This window comes from Talpa occidentalis, unplaced genomic scaffold, assembly GCF_014898055.3.
Source record: "Talpa occidentalis isolate TD23 unplaced genomic scaffold, MPIMG_talOcc4v2.1 talOcc4.10, whole genome shotgun sequence".
Classification (NCBI taxonomy): Eukaryota; Metazoa; Chordata; class Mammalia; order Eulipotyphla; family Talpidae; genus Talpa; species Talpa occidentalis.
The window spans coordinates 7,128,252-7,153,614 of record NW_023600993.1 but is presented as its reverse complement, the minus strand read 5'-3'; the positions used below and the strand labels follow the sequence as shown (position 1 = coordinate 7,153,614).

Here is a 25,363-nt window from a genome sequence, read left to right as displayed (position 1 = left end):
CTTAAGCAAGTCCTGTAATTTTAGGTTTTAGTATTTTTATTCATCAAGTGAATAAACATTGACTGCTCAGTACTGGTCCATTTCTAAAATTTTGTAGCTGTGGAATAAGAGCTTTATTTCAGTTCGCTGGGTTTAATCTATACACTTCTCACTCACGTTAGACATGTGAATAGCCACAAGTTAAGGTGAGGGAGTCTAGAGCCTTAGATCTCCTTTAGAAGAGCCACTTGGAAGCAAGACGTAGTGCTTTGATAGTTTTTAGAGGGAGTGTAAACCTGAGAACTTCTGCATTCCCATTACTTCAAGGGCGTTCTACATAAAAGATAATTTTTTCTTTTGAGAACAAGAATTTGGCATTTGGGGGGCATGGGGATAGAAAGGATGTTGATTCCACTCCATTTTCTAGCCTGATTGGGGGTGACTTGCTGACTGGGATGGGTTCTGCCCGCTTTCCTTATTCTGTATTGTCTCACTATGTAGAAGAATCTCCACATTCAGTCTCACTGTCTGTGAGGCACAAGGTTAGATGATGAGAGAACAGAGTTGGGAGACCTGTTTTTCTTCTTCATTTTGAGATACTAAAGCAAATTGTTTACTTGTTAGTACTTGATTCTTTTTACTAAAAGAGGATAGAATCTTAGCTCATATGAATGATGAGGTAATTCTTCAGAATACTTAAAAATTTTTCATTCTTTAAAATAGAGGTATAATTTCTAGTAAACACACAAATAAGATGTGTATATAACTCAATGTATTTTTACATATGTATGCAGCAGTGTGTGTGTGTGTGTGTGTGTGTGTGTGTGTGTGTGTGTGTATGTGTGTCAAGTTATAACCACTCAACAGATCAAGATGTGGAAAATTTTCTTCTCTCTAGAAAGATCCCTTATGCTTCTTTCCAGTCACTACCCTCTTTTTTGAACACTTTGCTTTAGCATCGATACAAGAATCTCATAAAAACAAATGTTGACATCTTTTTTGTTTCACTCTTAATTTGAACGTTGACTGTAATAATAAAGTATGAGCTGGAAGGTTTTTAGCCTTTTAGAAACATGTAAGGCATAATTGTGTTAAAGTACTTTTACAATAAAATACTAATCTAGGTTGCAGAGGGAATAGCTTTATATTGATAAAATGATTGTGTTGTTTACCAGCAGAGTGTGTGTGTGTGTGTGCGCGCGCGTGCGCGCGCACTTGCTTTTCCCTGACAGTTCTTGGCCTATTTTACAGTAAATTTATTTGAAAGATTGTAAGTAAGAAAAGAAAAATTGTTTGACCACATGAATAATGTGCTGTTCCGGGTCTGTGAATTCTATTCTTCCTTCTACCTGTGCTGTTGCATACATAACCTTTTGAACAAGGCTTAACCTCATTAATAAACATAATGAATAAATTCAACACTATGAATTTATTCAACACTTTTTTTGGCTGACACTGTGTGTGTGAATTTTTCTAAAGGTCTATGGTGCTAATTTAGTTTTCCTCATACTTAAGCTAATATAAGTGATCTTATTTACTAATTTATATAATATTTTTATATTTACAGAGAAGTGAAAACAAAGATAGCCCAGAGTTCCTATGTTCCATGCACCCACTTGCCCTGTTACTAACATCTTGTTTTATAGCTGTATTGAGATATATTTCACATACCTTAAAATGCACCTATTTCAAGTATGCATTTCAGTGGTTTTTAGTATATTCGTAGAAATGTACAACCATCACTACAATGTAATCCCAGAATATAGTCATCACCCCAAAAGAAACTATCTATTTAGCAGTCATTCCTCATCGCCCCTCCTCTAACTGCCCTAGGCTTACGTAACCACAAATCTCTATGGATTTACCTATAGGGACATTTCATATAAACGGACTTTTACATATGTGGTCTTTGTGACTAGTTCTCTCACTTAGCATGTCTTCAATATTTTTCCATTCTTATAGCATATATTAATTCCTTTTTCAATGCTAAGTAATAATCCTTTGTATTGATATGTCACAGTTTGTTAATTTGTCAGTTGATGGACATTTTGATTTCACTTTTTAGCTACTAAGAACAGTGTTGCTATGAAGATTTGTTTAAAATTTTTTGTATGGATTACATGTACATACCTAGAATGGAATTGCAGTATCCTGTTTAGCATTTTTGAAGAACTGCCTACCTGGGTCATTTTACATTTCTACCAGAAGTATGTGAGGGTTCTAGTTTCTCCAAATTCTTTTCAACACTTGTTATATTATCTGTCTTAATTTTAGCCATCCTTGCGTGTGCAAAGTGCTACTTCATTGTGGTTTTGATTTGCATTTTGATTTTGATGCCTAATGACATTGAACATCTTTTCCCATGTTTGTTGGCCATTTGCATGGTCAGTAGAGAAATGTTTATTCAGTTTGTTGGGTTATCCTAATTATATTTTAAGTCTTGTTTTACCACTGAGATTATTTTGATGCATATTTATACACCGTAGACTGGGACAAACACAGTCTGTACTATACACATATATTCATGTATCTGAATAATGGTGTATTACATTTTTATAACTAATTCCCCACCTCATTACACTTAAAAATATATTATGAATAAATTCTCATCCATATGTTACTTTGTGGAGTTAGATTTTGACATGGAGTTATGAAAAAAATAGATATATGGTCAGTTTTTAAGGTTTATTTTTATTTATGCATACAAGAACAGGGGTATTGGTTAGAGGTATTGGGGGTGAAAGGATTCACCTAAGACAGTGGGGTGCAGAACAGTCAGATCCACTGAAATACACTGCTGAGGGAGGCAGCAGGCAAGATAGAAGAGGTCTACTGCTCCTTGTGGGTCACCTCCCAGACTGGGGGTGGAACTTATGCTGCAGTGGCTGGGGATAGCTTGACAGTGCTGAGACTAACCCCTGCGGGGAAGGCCCATACACTTACTGTATTTTAAATGCTTATCGTAGAGATTAAAATAAGCATTTTCTTTTAAAAAAATGTTAATCTTTTAAATAGTACAATCATAAGGTACAAAATTTATAAGGTACAAAAAGGTAACATAATGCAAAGTCCCCTCAAACATCTGCCAGCCAGCCACCCAGTTCTCCAGATGACTCAGAATGTGTATTTTTTGACTGTAGTTATCTACTTTCTTCACTGGTGCACAAATATACTATCTTTACCGCTTTCTACCTGGAAATTTTGACCCATATCTTCCTGTTTATTCATCCCTCGTCTCATCCTTGAAAGCTCAATTAAAGCCTCTTGATATTTCTTGAGTCTCAATTGTATGTAGTAGATCTTGTTTTTAGAGTTAATTTTGAATGTAGCATTGCAGATACAGAAACAAGCTACTTGAAAAAATATTTGTATCAATGCTTTTGATATACTGGTTTTGTATTTCATGTTATTTTAAGATTTTAATTAGTGGAATACCCATTGCTAATTTATTATCAGTTAAAGTTTTTATTCTTATTACACATGCCACTTTTTTTTTTTAAAAGATTTATTTATTTATGCATACAAGAGCTGGGGTACAGGCCAGAGGTGCGGGGGTGAGAGGATTCACCAGAGACAGAGTGGGGAACAGAACAGGCAGATTGACCAAAGTACCCTGGTGAGGGGAGCAGCGGGCGAGACAGGAGAGGTCTGCTTCGCCATGTGGGTTGCTCTCCGGCCGGCCGGGGATTGAACTCGTGCTGCAGAGGCTGCGGATTGCTTCATGGTGCGGTGCTTAACTCCTTGCACCACCAGGGAGGCCTACACATGCCACTTTCTTCTTTAAGTACTGTCCAGTAAGTCTTTTCCCCCAAAATAACTTCTTTCTAATTTTTCAGTTATATATTTGAAAAAGTAGCCAATACTGAAAATCCCTAGAATATTTTACTCCAACCAGTAGGAGATTGATGCTGTTAAGTGTGTGTGTGTGTGTGTGTGTGTGTGTGGTGTTTATACATAATGTTTCCCTTGTCATAGTTTCTTACTTTGTAATTCTTAATGCTTTCTTTTCAGCTTTTCCTGAAAGAATTCCTGTACATTATCGAAGTGCTTGAGGAAGAGTGATAAAGGCAAGTATTCATAGTCATTAAAATTGTTTCATAGTGAAACCAAAAAGCAGCAGTCACCTTATCACTCAACCCCCTCCTCCCCTCCCACCCCTAATTTGGTAAGGGAAAAAAGACAGTTTCTTTTCCTACTGCCTTTGGTATATTTGTAAGACATTACTTTTTGGAGAAGCCCAGTTATTATAAGAGAAGCCAACATTCCCATCTTAGCACACAACTTTACAGTTGAACTTGTTTGTATTATACCAGGGTTTTCAGTTATTTTATATATGTGGAGAATTTTATAAACTGAATAGCAGTTACTATTGATTTGAATTCTATCTGATAAAAGAATATAGGGGAGTCCTAAAAATCTTAGACAATGTTGAATTCCATTAATGCTCACATTTGTATTGTCAGCAATTTTATGGAGCTACTTATGAGAAGATTACCTTGTTTGGTATTTTTGGCACAGAACTTGACCTTTCTTGATGTTTGACATATATTGAAATGTGATGTTAAGGATTTTGTGTTAGTTTACTGAAAATTTTAGTGTCTCAAAATTTTGACCTTATTTCTTGTGTTGATATTGCAGTATTAATGCACATAATAACTACAAGTATAGTTTACAAATATCAGGTTACATTTCATAGAATTACAGTAGGTTGGTTTTTTGTTTTTTGTTTCTGTTTTTTTCAAAATTCTTACCTTACAACATGATGTTTAAAACTCAATTTAAGTTTCTTTAGGCTCCATGTTAGGTGAATCTATGCTAGTTGGTATGATTAAGGTAAGTCTTGTCTCTAGAAATCCCAGAATTCATTATTTACTATTATGTCATCTTTGCAATTGTATAGATAACCTAATCAATCTTTAGCTTGGAAATTGACACCCTATTTCTGTTTTGCTAGGAATGCTGACATTTCTTTGTAATCAATAATCATTTCAAATTATTTGAAAAATAAATGATGTACAAATGCTAGTAAAATCTCAGTGAAGCTAGTGACATTTGAAATATACTATATTCTCTATTTTTTAAAAGTAAGGAGTAAATGGTCACTTGATTTTTTAATATCACCGCAACAGATTTGCTGAGTAATAAACTCTTAATACCTTTATATATGAGACAGGTGGGTCATTTGATTTTCCAACTAACCTTGATATCATCCTTTTACTTACGGTATTTTTTATGGGAGAAGCTTATTTAAATATTTTACTTCCAAAACACAAACAGACTCAGTTGTATTAGTAGCCAATGCTGTACAAATAAGGAAAAAAAGCAAATCCCTCATTATCAGCCTGCTGCTTTCACATCCTCTCGTCTTCTCAGGGTTTAAATAGCCCAGTGCAAGAAGAGATTAGTTGATGTACACTATTACCGGATTATCTTCGTTACATAGCCTTTTTTCTCTGAGGAGCTCTATGGTTTTCAGAGTGGAAATCACTCAAGAACTACTAGTCTGCGTTACAAACAAATGAGGAAGGGTGAAGATAATTAAATACATATACTGTTGGCAGCATTTTTGCCCAAAAGGGGCCCCAGAAAATTTTGATAGAGGCCACGACAAATCACTAATAAGAATTAATGTTTTCTTTCTTGGGTCTCCCAAAGGGAAAAGGGAAAAAGGAATGCAGACTCAGGAAAAGGACAAGAGGCCCCAGTGATGTGGAGAGATTTCAATGTGGTCACAAAGAATTTGAGTGAAAGGCAATAAATTTTCCCATTCTCATGACTGCTATTAATTTGCCTGGCTTAGGAACAAAGAGTTTTGAGGTACTTAGAAAGTTGGGAGGTATTGATGAGAGATATTTGTTACCAGTTTATGCCCGAGTCATGAAGAAGTCAGGAGATGGGGAAATAAGCATGAAAGAATATGGACAGCGGAATCACAGTGACTGTCCACACAAATGGGAAGAAAAAGTCTTCTGAGAGTAGTTAACAGGAAGAAAACTCTAGTGGATTTGCATTTCTGTCCCTCTGAACTCCAGTAGTCTTGGATTCACAGTGGACTCATATTCAGCTAATTTATGTCTTCTAGATTGCTACTTGGTGGCAATGAGTTTGCATTATTTTACAGAACTGACCTTTATGGAGCTTTCTTGGGTAGTGACTTAGACTGTTGAAAGTACTATACTTGGTGTACAGGGAGTTTTAATGTCCTTTGAACAAAAAGTTTAGGAGAAAATATGGAAATAACTTCCTACACAATATTTTGCTATCTCTGGCAGCTTTTGTGCATAATTCAGTTGTTTTCTATATTTGCAAAAACTCAATATAAAAATAAACTTTATGTTCCAAAAAAACTCATCTCTACCATCTCCCTTTTTTTGCATGTGATTTCCATAAACATGGCAATTGTACTGACCTTGTGCCTCCTTTCAGCTTCCTTTTAATTTCCTGCATTTAGTACTGGGTTTGTGGTTGCCATATGAACTTTCTTTTTCTCTGCTGTTCCATAAGACCCAGTTACTATGTTCTTTGCTTTTGAATTTATGTGGATATATGGGAAGCTTCTGTCAAGGATGACACTATTCAGAGAAAGGAATTTATTTGAATCTCTTTTCTTGATAACTGATACTGAACAAAGATCTAGTCTTTCTGAAGACAGATCTGTCTAGATCATTCACTCATGGTACCAGAAGTTCATTTGTGCTTCAACAGAGAATTCCACTTAAATATTTTAATTTCCATTTTCTTCTCTAATGAGCAAATCTATTATCTTTAGGTACCTTAATGAGTCTGAATGATAACAAGAAATTCTCTTTTTCTTTAAAAAGAAGATGTTGGGATAGCCACTTCTCACTATTATTCTTTGAATTTACTGATTTTCAGCACACAGATAAGTAACTATTATTATGAGTGAGAGGAATTAAATTATCTCAGACTGTGCATAAATATTGTTGAATAGTCTTTTTCTCTCTTGGTTATCCAAGTAATGACTATTCTGTCAACTGTCTATTATGGTGTCCCTTCCAAGACAACTTCTCCAGTATTCAATTCTTCATATATGAAACCTGCAGGGATTATTTTTTAAACATTGCTGTTTTCATTTCCTATGTACTTGTGAACTTTTTATCCTCATTACCTGCTATTTAGGAAACTATCTTTTAATCTTCTGATTAAAGATTACTAAATAATAATGCTTACTTGTTTGGCTAATGGCATGCTTTTCTTTGTTTTAACATGGGAGTTACTGCATGGATTTATAATATAAAGTTTTTTTTTTCTTTTTAAACATTAGATAGGCATGAAGCCTCCGTCTCACAGCTGCATGTGTAGTTACTGGTGAAGCAAATGCCTACCTAATTTGACAGTCTTGGTTTGTTTAAAATTTTTTGAGTTTGCAAATAAGCATATTAAGTCTACTGATGGAGCCTTCGGGCAGTGAACAGTTATATGAGGACCCTGATCCTGGAGGCAAATCCCAAGATGCAGAGGCCAAAAAGCAGACAGAATCAGAACAAAAGTTGTCTAAAATGACCCACAATGCTCTGGAGAACATTAATGTCATTGGCCAAGGCTTGAAGCATCTCTTCCAGCACCAGCGCAGAAGGTCTTCAGTGTCTCCACACGATGTGCAACAAATTCAGGCAGATCCAGAACCTGAAATGGATCTGGAAAGCCAGAACACATGTGCTGAGATTGATGGTGTCCCCACCCACCCCACAGCTTTGAATCGTGTCCTGCAGCAGATCCGAGTGCCGCCCAAGATGAAGAGAGGGACAAGCTTGCATAGTAGGCGGGGCAAACCAGATGCCCCAAAGGGAAGTCCCCAAATCAACAGGAAATCTGGCCAGGAGATGGCAACGGTTGTGCAGTCTGGCCGACCCAGGTCTTCATCCACCACTGATGCACCCACCAGCTCCGCTCTAATGGAAATTGCCTGTGCTGCTGCTGCAGCTGCTGCATGTCTGCCAGGGGAGGAGGCAGCTGCAGAGCGGGTGAGTCTGTTAGACTTTCTTTTCTGTTTATTTGTTGTTCTTTGTATGCTAAGTTTCCTTTGATAACTAAAAAGATAAATCTCAGCAAGTACCTCAAAGTTGCAGTAAAAGATAATTTCTCTTAAATGTGATGAATAATAATTCTAGCTAGTAAACAAATACTTCTATTATGATTTGCTTCTTAACATACTGGTGTATTTTGTTTATTTTGCCCTTTTGCTGAAACCATCACTGTATTTCATGTGCTCTTTATATATTGAAAGGCTAAGTTTTGTGGTAGAGGACAAAGAGTCTGTTGTTTTAGTTTTGCACATAGTATTGGCAAAAGTTCCAGAATCTGGGTTTGTTTGTGCTTAGCATGGAAATATACTAAGTTACTTATAATTTTCATACACATGTATCACATCACTATTCACTGTACATTTTTTGGTTTTCATAATACAGCATATGTAGTTTACTCTTAATAAACAAGTTTTCTTTGGTTTTCCTTGATGGGAGAACTAGGCATATCAGATTTAGGGGAAACTCCTTATAACTCATATGTTGTCTCTCAGTTATTGTAAGTTGAGGAACACAGAAAAAAATAGTTCTATTAGGGTCTGAAAACCCGGGTAAATGTTGCAGAGCAGGTAGTGACAATGAGTGGACTCAAGTGTTAACGGGACTAGGACAAACTGAAGAGTACACGCCCTATCTAAAGGGGCAGTGTCTTAGCTTTAGCTTATTGTTAAAATTTAGGACTGTGAGCCCAGTCTTGCAGAGTTTCTGATTTTTCAGGAGAGTTGGGACCATGTATTAAGTTATCTTTATATCCCATATGATCCTAGGGCCTAAGTAGTTTGAGGACAGGTAAGACATTTACTTACAGGAATAAATAATGAGATATAATGTTGAAAGGGTAAATGATTATGTATAATAGATTAAAAAATTTTCAACTTAGAGGAAAGGCCTCTGATTTAGCAATTGAGTGTGGAACTTAGATGATTTTGATGTTGTGATTGGAAATAGGGAACCTTCATTGTAAATTATTTTGCGTGTTGAAAATACTGTGTTAGATTAAAAAAAATATGTTCAAGATGAAATAAAATAGAAAAAAGAAGTTAAGGTTTCAGGGAATTCAGCTAATGAGTTACTGTCATGTCATGTAAGCATCCAACAACTTATAGAACAACATCCAATTGTTTATTTGTATGGGAAAAGTAATTTTGAATTACATTGTTAGACATGACTTGTAGGTTCCTAGACAAGTCCATTCCTACAAAATTTAGGTGAATATATATTTTGCAATTATGGTAATTGCACAGTAAAATAATACCCATCAATACTCTTTAACTATTCTTTATTTTATAAAATAGTAACAATGAATGAGATTTTTTGCTATAAATTCTGAGAAAAAGTAAAGTTAATTAGAGGGAGATGAGAAGATAGAGTCAAACTTTGTAAGATTGGTTAGGGAAAGTTTGAGTTTCATGATCCTGGTCCTCTATTAAGATTAATATCATTTCAGAGTTCACTTTATCCTTTTTTTGGTTTTGTTTTATAAGTGAATTTAGAAAAAAGAAGTATGTCTTTATCAGGCTTTATCAGGTTGCAATTAAGCAAGCTTGGTGGATTACTTGTAGTATTGACAGAAAGAAATGATTAAAAAAAAATAATCCCTGCCTAAGTCTGAAAATCAGAGAAAAGAGGAAGGGGTAGAGGCAGGCAGGTAGGATGGAAAAGGGGGGGCTAGGAATATTAGAATATTCCTACTGGGTGTTCCTAGTCTTTGGTGACTTCAAAGCCCAAAGTGTTGGGATGATTTCATACTAAACAGGCCAAACTAGCCTTGATAGAACTGTGGTTTCCCAGTATATATATGGATTTTTAGGCAAAATTGGATAGCTGTGGGCAGAGGATGAAGGAAAAAGACATCGTCTGTCACTTTTCTCCTGTCCTGGAGCCCTGTGCAGACAGTACTGCCCCACCTACTTTTTCTGCCTCCAGACTGGCATATCAGGAACAGAAGAAGCATCAGGAGCTTCAGAGTGCTGTCCCTTTGGCCTAATCTCCTCAAACTCGAGCTGGAACTGTGCCTACCTGACCTTCGAGACTTAAGCCCAACACCGGAAAAGACACACAGAGCTTAGTGTTTGCTGCTGTTCAGAGTTCATTAATTGGATCTCAAAAATCTTTCTCATTCTTATGCAGTAACAAATAATTAGTAGATTTAGGATTTGCAGATTACTCAGGATTTATAACTATGAGACTCTGCCCTCTGTGGTAAATTACATCATTATGGCATCCTATTTTCTTTAAATAAAAGGGAGATTTCTAAGATTGGATTGGTTGAACTGTGAGCAAAACCAGAAAGCTCAGGTGTACTGTTCTTCCAAAAGGGGAAGAAATGAGATGGTGGAAGGATAATTCCAGTTGCTCACCACCAGGTGGTGCCCCTAGACCAGGATCAGTAGGTGCTGTGAGGGCCTGATAACTGACAGGACATTGAGAAATAACTAGTGGAGAAGTTGAGGACCTATTTTGGGTTTTTGCTTTTTTCTTAAAAATTTATTTATTTGTGCATACTAGAGCTGGAGTACAGGCCGGAGATGGGGGAGGGGTGTGTGTGTGAGAGGATTCACCAGACAGAGTGGGGGAACAGAACAGGCAGACTGACTGAAACACACTGCTGAGGGGAGCAGCGGGTGAAACAGGAGAGGTCTGCTGTGCCATGTGGGTAGCTCCCTGGCTGGGGATCAAACTCGTGCTGCAGAGGTTGCGGATTGCTTCATAGTGCTTAACCCCTTGCGCCACCAGGGAAGCCTGGTTTTTTGTTTTCTATTAAAGGTACTTTATGGAGCAAAACTTGGTTGCTGGAGCAAGTACCTTATAGACTCATTAACCTAGGGCCAGAAGGTATGTTTCTGTTAATATAGTATTTATTTAGTGGCTCAAAACATATTATCCATAGTGATCTATGTTGATCTTTATTGTGGTTGTTCTAAGAGTGAAACTGAATATGTAAGTTTTTCTTTCATCAGCACACAGCAAGTTTATTAAGGAAAGATAAAAAAGGAAAGCGAGACATCTGCAAAACACAGTCAGGCAGAGAGCTGCCTAGAGGTCTCTGACTTTGGTAAATTTGTCACACAAAATTTATCATGATAGGGATGCTTCTTAATACATTCTTTCTGTTCTGAGCAACTTTTATGATGAAGGCTCAGCAGTAGAAAAAGATTTCACTCCCTAAATTTAGCTTCCTTTTGATTTCTACTGCAAAATAATTTAGATTCTTAAAGGAATATAGTATGTGACTTAACTCCTGCTTTCCCCTTTTTTCACAAAGGAATTGGGTTCTTCATCAGTAGCCTTAAATCTTAGGAGTAAGGGGGGAGAATTTGAGCATCCAAAGCCCATTGTTTGTTACCTAGAATTCAGTTACAAGGGTTTGCTTGCTGACAGTTAGCTTTCAAAGACTTATAGACAGGGCTTCCTTGGTGGCCTAGTACTGGGTTAAGTCCCAGTGCTACCACTACTGTAGCTGGAGTTCAAACCCCGCCAGGGAGCTGACCTACAGGGTGCGGCAGACCTCGCCTATCTCGCCCGCTGCTCTCCTCAGCAGTGTAGTTCAGTGGATCTGCCTGTTCTGCTCCCCACTGTCTCTGGTGAATCCTTTCACCACCCCCACACCTCTGGCCCAGTTCTTGTGTGCATAAATAAATAAAAATAAAATCTTTAAAAAAATAAAGACTTACAGACAAGATAACTCAGAATCATGTATTATATAAGGTAATCGCTAGAACAGTTTGGTTTTTCTTCAGGCATCATAGTAGTCTTTTATTTCAAGAAAGAAGGCACTTAAGTGAATTGGCATGATGGAGAGCTTAACCAGCATTTGTTAGAACTTGATTTATTTTGATATTACATCATCATGACCTATGATCTTGTCGGTCAGTGGGAACATACTAGATTTCTCTTGAAGTCAGGGTCACAATATATATTATGCATTAATTTGTTATATACACCTGAAATATCCTTTCCTAAATAGAATCACTTAACTGTGTAAAAGGTATGTGGTTTTAAAACTTAACCTTATGAGAAAATCTTTGTAAGAAGAATTAGTAAAAATTCATTGGTTTATATATTATAAAAATCATGTCCACACAGAAAGATCAAGTCAGATATTGAGAACTGACTAGTAACATTTCATTTTATCCTAGTAACATCTTACTGGGATGAGGAGACTTGACTCAGTTTTCAAAATTGTAATGATGAGGAAGCTAAGAATTCAGAAACTTTGGGTTACAAAATCGTCCTTTGCAATACAAATGACTTTCAGAAAGTAGATCACTGAATGTTGCTAAGTGATTAGCAAAGACTCATGGACTGTTCTTGTGGATTGTTAAATCTTAGACTTAATCCTATTCAAACTTCTCATTTTATAGTTCCAAATATGGTAAAAACAAAATAAAACAACAAACAGACTTGCTTGAGGTTATACCACTAATTGAAAGTAATGCAAGAACTGAATCCCTGGTTCTCTCTGATGCTGTATTCAGCTTTCTTGTGCCATATCCTGTTGACCACGTTAGAGAATCAAAGAACACCAGTTCTGCCAAGCAGGGCACAAGATAAGGGGAAAAGAATGGTTTTCCCTTTTTTTCCAAATATTGGTAACCTAATTGACTTGCCCGAACTAGGGCAGAAATCTATGAGCAATGACAAAGACTGATTTAATCACTGCCCTTTGGTTTCAACTCTTGTCATCTTTTTCAGATGAATAGCAATGGAAATAAATTATCATAATGATTCCCTAGAGTTATTTTATACCATTCATCATTAAAATATGAACTATGACATTCTGGATTCTCAGATATCTAAGCAAATAAGAAAAAAGAGTTGTTAATTATTCACAGGATCTAAAATAAGGCCTCTGTTTTTAGTGAGTTTGCCAGTTAAGTAAAGTCTTCTTGTAGCTATTTCTGCATTCTGAGACTAGGGTGAGGTGGAGAAGAGAGCTCATAATTAAAATTTCACTTAATCACAACATAATATTGCAGAATTCTTAACTATAGGAAGGTGAAAACAATCCCTCTGTTGCCTTAAGATACCAGGAAACCTGCCCTGAAAATACTTGGTTTCAGTAGCTCATTCTATTATTGAGAATCTTTTCCATGATGAATTATTTGTGTAAGTGATTTATCATTTTAATATTTAATATCATTATATGGGCTCATGCTTAACTTTAGAGGTTTTTTTTTAAAGATTTATTTATGCATACAAGAGTTGGGGTACAGGCCAGAGATGCGGGGGTGACAGGATTCACCAGAGACAGAGTAGGGAACAGAACAGGCAGACTGACTGAAATACACTGCTGAGGGGAGCAGCAGGCAAGTCAGGAGAGGTCTGCTGTGCCATGTGGGTTGCTCCCTGGCGGGCCGGGGATCGAACTTATACTGCAGAGGCTGCAGATTGCTTCACAGTGCGGTGCTTAACCCCTTGAGCCACCAGGGAGGCCCCAACTTTAGAGTACAGATCTAATGTATAAGAACTTTTTCATATGTAATTTAAGTTGTATTTTAGCTTTTTGAAGCAGAGCTAATCTTTTTTATAAATAGATGAGCTAATTAAGGCTTAGAGAAAATTTTAAACTTGCTCAAGGCTAGAGCTACCAAGTCTCAGTTCTTTGGTCTTTCTGCTGTAGCACAAATACCCTTAGCATTGTTAGTTTCTCTCATGTACTTGGTGAGATTGTAATATAAAGACAGAGTGTAGAAGATTTTAGAATTATCTAGACTGCCAAAACGTTGGTAACCTGCCAATTAGTTTGAAGGTACATCGTCTAGACTAATTTCCCTTAAATAGTTTAGAAAAAAATTAAACAGTTGATCTTAATAATTAAAACAAGATTTGAAGCTGCAAATTAACTCATGATAGAAATGGATAAAGTAGAGTTTGCATAAAAGAGTAAAAATTACTATTGTCTTCCATATCTACAAGACTGTAGTAAAATTGCCAGGAGCACCAGAATTTTTTTTTTTAAAGATTTATTTTATTTATTTATGCATACAAGAACTGGGGTATAGGCCAGAGATGGGGGGGGGAGGGGAGAGGTGGTGAGAGGATTCACCAGAGACAGAGTGCGGAGCAGAACTGGCAGATCTACTGAAATACACTGCTTGAAGAGAGCAGCAGACCAGACAGGAGAAGTCTGCTGTGCCATGTGGGTAGCTCCCTCGCTGCAGTGGCTGCCATAGCGTCATAGTGCTGAGACTGAACCCCTTGCACCGCCAGGAGGCCCAGTTTCACTTTTTTTGCTCAAAATTGTATCACCTTAAAAACGTTAGCTTCCTCCTCCCTTTTTTCGTTTTTCTCTTTGATGAATGATGGTGTTTTCTGAAAACCAGCTAGTCAAGATAAGCCAGCAATGGATTTATTGCTTCTTCACATTATACCTTTTTTTTTTTTTTTTTTTTTTTTTTTTTGTGGGACCCTCGCAGGCGGCCCGGGAATGAACTGGTGCTGCAGAGGCTGCGGGCAGCCTCGCAGCCCAGCGCTCACCCTGTCACATTACATCTTGAGTGTTGTGAATGTGACTGCAGTGCCACCGCGTTCCCACTGAAATTTCTCTGATGTAATGATTTTCTTCTTTCCTGGTTTATGTAATATACCCTGTTCTCTTTCATTGTCAACACAGTGGCAAAAGCCCCTCTACACCATGAATCTGAGTGTTGAATACTAGAAATCATCAAAAATTGATACTTTTAAAAATAATGGCTAATCCAGCATGTGTGGAGATTTCCGTGTCAGTGGGACTTTCCTTTTACAGTGTAAAAAACCTGAAATGAATGGCCATAAAAATCAAAGTCCCACTTCTGATCTGTTTATTTCTGAATAGTTGTTTATGAGAAGGTTAACAATGCAGTAGTGCAGCAGAGAAACTGAACGTCTGTATAACCTCACGCATATGGATGTGGAAAATGTTTTCTAGATTTATAGTGAAATTGAAGCTTATTAGAACATATACAGTGTTAGGGAGCATACTCTTTGTTCGTTAAGTCTCATGTTAGCTGTGCAAATGCAAATTTAAATAACTTGATCATAATCGTAGGTAGGACTGAAATATCTTTTTTTTTTTTTTATAAATTTTATTGTTATATTCCCCATACAATTGCAGCCCCCCCATTCTGACCCCAATCCCTCCCCTCCCGCCCCCACCCCCCTAAAAGTGTCTCTGGTTCATAGTTTTTTGTTGATTTTGATTTTCACTTTCTTATAGTTATTCATTTTCCTGGTCCCTTATTTAAGTTTTCTAGATTCCTGCTATGAGTGAGACCATCCGGTATTTTTCTTTTTCTTTTTGGCTTATTTCGCTGAGCATGATCCCTTCCAGCGCCATCCATGTTGCTGCAAATTGCATGTGTTTATCTTTTTTGAATGCTGAGTAATATTCCATGGTATATATGTACCACATCTTCTTGATCCAGGACTGAAATATCTTAAATATTGTTCTCTGACTTAAGATATTAGAGGCTTTCAACATTAAACTTATTTTCGATGATTGTGTATGTTCAGGAGACAATTATTCATGCATTCTTCTAGGCAAAAAGAGAGCTATGTCCAGGTGTTCTACTCCTTGAAATTGTCTGCTGCAACATGCAAACCAGCTGAAGAAAACAATATGTTTAATTTAGCTGTTGTGTGATTGCTTATTACTTGAAACTCTCCTTTGATAAACTTCCCTCCATTTTCCATATTTTTTACGTGTCATACATTGTCTTTACATAATTTGTATTGGGTTATAACAAACATACAATCAAATTAAACTTAAGAAGATAAATACTTGTGAGATTAATATAGTCTTCCTAGGAATGTATGCCCAGAGGGCCTTAGGTGTAAGGTAAGCTTGCTTGAGTTTCTCTGCATAAAGATGGATTTCAGGCTATTTTTCTATCAAAACTTCAGCTTTGCAAGAATGGGAATAAAGATTTTATGACCCGATTACAGCTCAGGAGAATTAAGGCCACAATATAAATGACCTACATTGGGTGTACATGGTAGTTTGTGATGTGGAGCCCTTGTTTTTTGCTCATGGTTTCATGGTCATTATCTTGTTTTGCATTCAAGTACAGAGATTTGTGGATTGATGCAGTTACTGAGGCAGGTTTGATGTCTACATCTTGTTTCCATCGTCTTGAAGATTTGTAAACTCTAGTGTTGCACTAAATAAAATCACAATTTAATTAAAAATATATTGTCATGTACATGAGGGCATAACACTCAAGCACATCTAGACTAGCTTTACTGAGTGTTGTTTTTTTTTAAATATTTTAGTGGGACTTGCCTAAAATCAGGTTAAAAAAGAATTAGCTACCATTGAAAACTGACAGGAAACATCTTTGCAAACAGCATTGATCTTAATATAAAAAAAGCACTCCTGTGTGTTTCTCCTTTACTCTGCACTCACTTCTGGTCACCAGATGTGTGGTTCTCCATCTCCCCACCCTTGCCAAGCAATTCTAACCACCAGCTGGATCCTACAGCTTAAGGCAGCAGCATCAGATCCCACAGGTCCAGATTTTTACCCATCCCTGTGCTTTTGACCAACTGATTGTAGATCTTTGTTTTCCAAGACTGACTTGTCAGGTTCAATTAATTTGCTAGAGCGGCTCACATAACTGAGGAAAACATTTAACTTACTAGATTACACAACTATTGTGAAAGGAACAGCCAGGTGGAAGAGATGCAAGGCATGTGGGAAGAGGCTCACAGCTTTCAGGTCCTCTATAATTCAGGAATTTTTCTGGGAGCTTTATTACTTAGGCACAATTAAGTCATTCAAACTGCAGACGGCAGTCTTCTGTCCCTTTTCTCCCCGGAGGTGGGAGTCATGTGGAACTTAAAGTTTCCCTGGCAGCCCGGTCGCATCCTTAGGTTACCTAGGGACTTTCCAAAAGTTATCTCATCAATATAAATTCAGGTGTAATCGAAAGGGGCGTGTTATTGATAGTATGATACCATTTTTACTTTCATGCTCTGAAACTATTTCAGGAACAGAGAACAAAAGACCAGTATTACAGCACATGACACTCCCGTTGCTTTTACTACTTAGGAAATTCCAAGAGTTTTGGCAGCTGTGAGCCAGGAACCATGGACAGTAGACCAAAATATATATTATAAATCATAGTGCCATATAGTCAATATAAAAATATTGGAAGCCATTCTTTTTTGTGTTATTTGAATATTTTAAGTATCTTTTTATGTAGATACTTTTTCTCCTTAAAGATTTGTAGACTTGTAATTTTTTTCTTTTTCTTCTTAGTCTGTATTTCTCATCATTCTCTGTCTATGGCTTCATAATTCAATATTGTCCTAGCACCATTTTGAAATCACAGCTGGAAATTCTGAAAAGCATTCTGACAAAGGACGACCTTAAGCCAACAATAAAATACAGGAACAAATGAAATTAAGAGATGAATATTATTTCAGATATGTGTCTGTGCCCTTAGTGTTTGAGAAAATTGTTGAATCCAAGATTTAATTTTTTTTTTTTTTTTTTTTTTTTTTTGCTTTTCAACACAATTAGAAGCATAAAACATTCTACTTTCTTATGAATCTACTGTTTGATTTGTTTTACTATGGAATTTCTATAGACTCATTTACTACTTTCTGTGTCTCAAAACTCTCACAAACAAGTATTTTCTTAAGCATATCTAACCCAGGGAACATTTATTTTAATTATGTTTCTCACACAGTATTCATTTTCTTAAAAAGTCACTACAGTTAACTGGAACTCTATCCTATTTCCCACTTTCCAAATTTAAACTTTTAACTTTTATTCTGGAATCTGAAATTTGTTTTAACCTCTGTCTTGTTAGAGGCTTTTCTCAAGTGTCTCATCACTCGTGGCTTTTCCGTACTTGAGAGAGGCATTAAAATGCTGCGTGGGAGACTGTCTGTTGTGAGGGCTTGTAGGTTAGTGGTCTTTACAATGGAGTAATTGGACTCAGGCCTGCTGTATTGTCGACCCCTCCAGTTGTCAGTTTCAGGAGGTGTTCTCTTCCGTCAGTTTTTCCAGGGGTATTTTCAGACTTGCCTTTAGAGGTGGGTAGATGATGATGGTGATAATAAGCTTGACTGCCTTTGTTCTGGAACACTTTGGAGAAGAGGACTGAAGTTCTCATTTGTCAGCCTGATCTTTCTGTCTTGAGATTGGTACTTCACTCCAACCCTCAACAGTGTCCGAAGTTACTCGGTTTAGAGCGCCCCCCCTTTTTTTTAAAGACTTTTTTTTTAAGATTTAATTTTATTTATTTATACAAGCACTGGGTACAGTGAGAGGTACGGGAGGGTGAGAATTCACAGAGCCAGAGCGGGGAGCAGAGCAGGCAGAAGGACCGAAGTACACTGCTGAGGGGAGCAGCGGGCGGCAGGAGAGGTCTGCGCGCCATGTGGGACCCTCCTCCGGTGGCCGGGGAGCAGCCGGGGATCGAACCAGCGCTGCAGAGGCTGCGGGCAGCTTCGCAACCCAGCGCTCAACAGCTGCGCCACCGGTTACCTTGTTTCAGTCTCACCAGATGTAAACCTCTGGACTGATGACCTTGTTGAGTATTAGGAGAATGACCTCACACATTATAAATACTTTAATCAATCCTCTATTCTCAGGCCCAGTCCTGTGCCCCTGTTTTAGAATAGGCTAATACTTCTAAGTCTAAACCTTTATATAGCTTTGGTATAAATTAATTTGCTTCTTTTTGATTTCCTCATACCACCACCTACCACTTATATGACTGGAAAAAAGGTGAAATCTAAGTAATTTATTACTGGGTCATCTGTTTTTCACCTTCTAAAGTTTTATTGACTTCTCTTAATCTATTGCCGCCTCCTCTCTGGTTCTCTCTGCCTTTGTGAGTGTATGCCTTTTATTATTCAATTTTAGTAGAAAGTCAAAACAAATATGTTCATCTGAAACACATTCCAGAATAAAAGTTCATTATTAATCCATTAATTCCCTTCTTAGAATATTTACCTAAAGCTTGACTTTAAGTCTTACATTCAAATATTAAACCATATGAATTTGCCATTTTTGAGCTCTTCTGTCCTACAAAAATGACAATTTTGTTTGACTCAACATAGCAGAGTTAAAGGACCTTTAACACCTTAGGTAACATACTTTCTGTGCAGTGTAGGAATCGATTCTCTTACATTCTTGGAAACATTCCAGTAGTAGGAAAAGATGAGGTAAAATGTCAGCTTAATGTTAAATAAGGGGGAGTGTTCAGTGTCCTACTAGGTCTCGAGTGGCATCTGCTTTTCTGTAGTGTTTTAGAACTTCCACAGTCTTGAGTCTTGAAGCTATAAATTCCTTGGAGTGCCATTTATATATACACAAGCACCTGTGAGTTTGGACACTAACTCTCCCTGAGCACTGGCTACAGACAATATATGTATAGGTGATTTCAGCAAATATCAATTAGTTGAATTACTGTTACTTAATTTTAATTACTCTGTCTACGATGTTCATGTGTCTTCCCTAAGATTAGTTAATAATTTAGCTTTGAGATACTATAAATGTTGTGAGGTTTAAACACTGTGGAAATAAAGTATACAGCAGCATTTGCAAAAAAGAATGAGTTAATGGAGTTAAATTGTGGTAAAGGTCTTGTATGGTTTGGAATGTGGTTGAGGTAGTAATGAGTTAAGAATATGTATTACAGGGCCTCCCCGGTGGCGCAGTGGTTGAGCGCTGGGTTGCGAAGCTGCCCGCGGCCTCTGCGGTGCCGGTTCGATCCCTGGCTGCTCCCCGGCCACCGGAGGAGGGTCCCGCATGGCGTGCAGACCTCTCCTGCTGCCCACTGCTCCCCTCAGCAGTGTGCTTCGGTCCTTCTGCCTGCTCTGCTCCCCGCTCTGGCTCTGGTGAATTCTCTCACCCTCCCGCGCTTCTGACTGTACCCAGTGCATGTATAAACAAACAAACAAATAAATAAAAAAAAAATTAAAAAAAAAAAGAATATGTATTACAGGGCCTCCCTAGTGGTGCGCGGGATTAAGCACCGCAGTATGAAGCAATCCGCAGCCTCTGCAGCACGAGTTCGATCCCCGCCGGCCAGGGAGAAACCCACATGGCGCAGCAGACCTCTCTTGACTCATCCGCTGCTCCCCTCAGCAGTGTACTTCGGTCGGTCTGCCTGTTCTGTTCCCCACTCTGTCTCTGGTGAATCCTCTCACCCCACCTGTGCCCCAACTCTTGTATGCATAAATAAATAAATCTTAAAAAAAAAAGAATATGTATTATAGTTTGCAGTGTATCCACTAAAAGAATAATACAAAAATGTGTAACAAACTAATAGAGAATAAATGGAATATTAAAAATGCTTGATTAATAGAAAAGAAACAAGTGAAGGTAAAAAGAACACATGGACAAATTGAAAACAAAACAAATAGTAAGATCAAGTAAAAAGACAGGAAAAGATAATGCCATGTAAACACTAACCAAAAGAAAGATGATAAAACTGTTAGTATTAGAAAAGTTAAATATTACTCAAGACATCTTACTACATTTTAGAATGCTAAAATGGTCCTTTCAGTAGGAAGATGCAACAATTCTGAACAATCTTCTCTTGTTGCTTGGTTTGCTAACCATTCATATGTATGTGGCCTTTGGGTCTTGTCTTTTCACCACTGTTCTCATGATGATTCTGTAGTCTGTGAGGGAAGAGTTGTTTCTTTGTCTCTCTGAGTGTGGTAATGGTCATGTTCAACATGCTCTGGCATTGTTAACAATTGTGTGGGGTACCCCTTGAGAGAACAAAACCTCAGACTTGTAATTATTTCATTTAGTGTTGTAGTTATTTTAATGTGATTGTTGTTCTTTGAAAAAAGCCAAGCATGAGAAATAGAATTTAGATGAGGATTGAAGAAGTTGATTTAAAAAAAAATTTTTTTAGACATTGTGTGGTTAGTAATAAGGTATTATAAAGAAAAAATCAGAAGGGAGTAGCTGTTTGTTCATTTATAAGGATTCTTGGCAATAAGCCATTTTTGGATACTAGGTCTTTAAAGCTCTGCAGTGACATGTCATTGTCAAAACTCTTCATTTCTGTGTGGAGAGAATGCCCTATTATTTAGAAAAGATTCTTTTCTTTTGGGAAAAAGACATGTCTCTGTTGGTCTTCATGCCTAAGGCAGCTTAAGGAAAAAAGTGCCAATCAAGGAGCATACTTGGAAATAGAAATACAAGTAGTATCACTTCTTTAAAAATTGTGGTTAAAGACCAAAATTTATCATTTATCCGTATTTAAGTGTACAGTGTAGTAGTATTAAGTATGTTCACATTGTTTCAAAACTTCTCCAGAATATTTTCATCTTGCAAAACCAGACAGTATGGAATGAAACATTTCCTTTATTTTAAGGAAATCATAATCTAGTTAGGAAATAGAAAAACAAATGGGAGAAATGTGACAACTGCTCTTATATTAGCAATAATTACTGCTAAGGGGCAGTGGTGACACGAAGGAGGAAGTGATGAACTTCATGTGGGACAAGTAATCTTAAAGTCGGAGACTTGAAGGCTGGATAGGAATTTTGCAACATCTAGCTATTAAACAATTCTTCCTCTCTGCAGTCACTATAACCACCATTCTACTTTGTTTCTTTTAATTTGATTACTCTAGATATCTCATGTGTGGTATCTTACTGTATTTTTTTATAATTAAGTTATTTCACTTAGCATAATGACATCAAGATTCACCCATGTCATGGCATATGATAGCATTTCCTTTATTTTTTAAGAGTGAATAATATTTCCTATATGTGTGTACCACAATTGGCCTATTCTTTTATCTGTCAATTGGTATTTGATTTGCCTGTACCTCTTGGCTATTGTGAGTAGTGCTGCTATGAACATGGATATGAAAATACTTCAACACCATGCTTTTGGTTCATTTTTTTTAAGATATATTTTTATTTATGCATACAAGAACTGGGGTGCAGGTCAGAGGCATGGGAGGTAGGAGGATTCACCAGAGACAGAGCGGGGAGCAGAACAGGCAGATCTGCTGAAATAAGGGGAGCAATGGGCGAGACAGGAGAGGTCTGCCGCGCCATATGTGTGTTAGCTCTCTGGCTGGGGGTTAAACTCAGGCCGCAGCAGTGATAGCATGATAGCATTGAGACTTAACCACTACACCACCAGAGAGACCCAAACACTGCTTATTTTCTTACAGTGTGTTTTCCCGTTCCACAAACAAGAAATATTCTGCATATTCCAGGCTTACATCATGTTGCCTTATTAGCATGGAAAAACTAAATATTGCATGCTGCTTGTTTCACATCAATGTATTTTAACTGGTGTTCTTTCTACTGCATGAAAAGATGTTGCAAAATTCCTATCCAGCCTTCAAGTCTCCAGCTTTAAGATTACTTGTCCCACACAAAGTTCATCACTTCCTCCTTCATGTCACCACTGCCCCTTAGCAATAATTATTGCTAATATAAGAGCAGTTGTCACATTTCTGCCATTTGTTTTTCTATTTCCTTACTGGATTATGACTTCCTTAAAATAAAGGGAATGTTTCATTCCACACTGTCTGGTTTTGTAAGTGCTTGTTTGTGCATGAATGAAGGAGTTTTCTGAAATTATGTGGTATTGCATAATGAAAGCCCAGTAAGAACTAAACAATTTTTATTGATTGACTGGTGGCTGGCACTGTATAGTCACTTCCACTGGGTTATCTCAGGAACCTGGTTAAAACCCACAGTGATGTTTGAATAGTAAGGTTTATTTAATACAACTCTCTTAAAAGACTGAACACCAAAGAGATAAAGGAAAGAACTATAAGCTTATTACTTCAGGTGTGCCAGATTTTAGGGAAACTTACTCGTAACTTAAAGCATAAAAGGTTTACATTTTTAAGGTAGAATAATTATGCAGTTTACAAAAAAGCTTTCTACATGGGTATTTTAAATAGTGTTCTTTTTTAGTGCATTAATGATTAAAAATAGTTGTAAACATGAAGTGATAGGAAAAGCAATGTAGTACAAAAATAGATATTTGGGATTCTAGTTCCAACTCTGATTTGGGTCAAGTTTGAAAACCTCTTTTAATGGAGGCAGAATGGGGAACAGAACAGGCAGATTGACTGAAATACACTGCTGAGGGGAGCAGCAGGCAAGACAGGAGAGGTCTGTTGTGTGTCATGTGGGTAAGCTCCCTGGCCAACAGGGGGTCAAACTCATGCTACAAATAGTGTGGATTGCTTCACAGTGCTGTGCTTAACCCCTTGTGCCACCAGGGAGGCCCCCTTTATGCATTTCATTCCAGCGACTGAGTAACTTTCAACAGTTTCAAAAACAGTACACGATCTAAAAAAGGATTAACAATTGCATGTGTAGGGCCTCCCTGGTGGCGCAGGGATTAAAGTCTCAGCACTATCACGCTACTTGCCAGCCACTGCAGCATGAGTTCGATCCCCAACCAAGAGGCTAACCCACATGGCGCAGCAGACCTCTCCTGTCTCACTGGCTGCTCCTCTCAGCAGTGTATTTCAGTAGAACGCCTGTTATGCTCCCCACTCTCTCTGGTGAATCCTCTCACCACCACCCCCCTGCACCTCTGGCCTACACCCCAATTCTTTATTTTTCCTACACCCCAGTTATTATATGCATAAATAAAATAAATCTTACTAAAAACCCTCCCAAAGAATTGCATTACAGCTGCTGTTTGCTTCCATTTAGAGTATAAGATGATGTGGATTTTCAGTCACAAACTACTGAAAATAACATTGTTTTTATGAAGCCTGGAGTATTAAGAGATTGGTTGCAGAGCTGTTGATTTTTCTCTAGGTTGTACATTTCTTGCTTTTCTGCTATTATTTTGTAACCTTTGATCTTGGCCTACTACTTTCATCCAAAAGTCTGCTGCAGGCCTCTCCTGGTGCAGGCGGTTGAGCGCCACACTGTGAGGCTGTCTGTGGCCTCTGCAGCGCAGGTTCGATCCCGGCCGGCTGGCGAGGGTCCCACATGGCACGGCAGACCTCTCCTGCCGCCCTCTGCTTCCCTCAGCAGTGTATTTCGTCAGTCTGCCTGTTCTGTTCCCGGCTCTATCTCTGGTGAATCCTCTCACCCTCCTGCGCATCTGGCCTGTACCCCGGTTCTTGTATAAAATAAATAAATAAATCTTTAAAAAAACAAACCAAAAGTCTGCTGGACTCAAATAGATCAAATTTAGAGATTCATGTCTTTTCCCTACCAGCTCAGTCTATTGAGGATCTTTTTCATTTTGTGTCTTTTTGTATAAAGAACTGGATTGTGATCATGTGTTCAAATAACTTTCAACAGGTTTTGTTGCATCTAAGCCATCATAATTTTATATTTGTTTTAATAGGCAAAAAATAAATTCCACCTAGAATGAAGATACCATCCTTTTAATCCATAGGTTCTTTTATGTATATCTGGGCCTTTGAAGATTGATACCATGTTCTGTTTATGGCTCATAACCCTAAAACATGTAAGACCTTTAATGGAAAGAAACTTTAATAAAATTAGTGTGCAATACAGAAAAGACAAAAAATACAGCTTTTAAATCAAGCACCCAGAGTTACCCATCCCCTCATGGGTAAATGTCCAGCCAAAGAGGATTGGCCCAAATCAAGGCCCAAATGCCTGCCAAAAGTCTAAAGCACCTTCCAGTGGGAACCCATAGAAACGGGTCAAAAGCAGGCAAACAAGTCTGGGAGAAAAAGAGCAAAATCAAAGCTGCCATTGATAACCTCCCCACAGGTCTCTCCCACACATTTGTTTCAACCAGTCCAGCACCCATAAGCCAGTTCAGGTTCTTCACATGTCTCTCTGCACCATGTGCCTCCTCCAGGCCTCCTTTTGGCTCTCCATCCTGCTCCTTCCTTCGCCAGTCTCCTCTCCAGTTTCTCCTCTCTGCTCACCTCGATCCTCCCTTGGGTGGGGCAGGGTACCTGGAACCTCCCCTTTTCCTGGGGACCACCCTGTTACAGTTCTTTTTCTTTCCCTCTTCCTCTTTCATTTGGGGTGGGGAGGCAGTTAGATTCTTACAGCAGTAATATGGGATTCTAGTTGCTTATATCAGAAACACCTAATGTGTATGTTTTTTTTAAAGATTTTTTTTTTTATGCATACAAGAACTGGGGTACAGGCCAGAGGTGTGGGAGACTGAGAGGATTCATCAGAGACAGAGTGGGGAATAGAACAGGCGGATTGACTGAAATATGCTGCTGAGGGGAGCAGCAGGAGAGACAAAAAAGGTCTGTTGTGCCATGTGCGTCACCTCCCTGGCCAGGGATCGAACTCGTGCTGCAGTGGCTGCGGATAGCTTCATAGTAACCCCTTGCGCCACCACCGAGGCCCAGAAACACCTAATGTTTATGTCTAAAGACAGTATATGTCTT

At 37.9% G+C, this 25,363-nt stretch overlaps 1 protein-coding gene across 11 annotated transcripts in view; it reads left to right on the top strand.

Moving 5' to 3' along the window:
• The window catches only part of TMCC1 (transmembrane and coiled-coil domain family 1), a 131,624-nt gene that overhangs the window by 22,266 nt on the left and 83,995 nt on the right, over window positions 1-25,363 (top strand). For 10 of the 11 annotated variants that reach the window (XM_054699139.1, XM_054699173.1, XM_054699170.1 and 7 more), the window contains 2 exons: window positions 3,991-4,046; window positions 7,265-7,964. In XM_054699139.1, the coding sequence (XP_054555114.1) occupies window positions 7,392-7,964 (573 nt within the window). In that variant the 5' untranslated portion in view covers window positions 3,991-4,046; window positions 7,265-7,391. Of the gene's footprint in view, window positions 1-3,990; window positions 4,047-7,264; window positions 7,965-25,363 lie in introns of those variants that run through there. The other variant, XM_054699176.1, reaches the window with a different exon arrangement.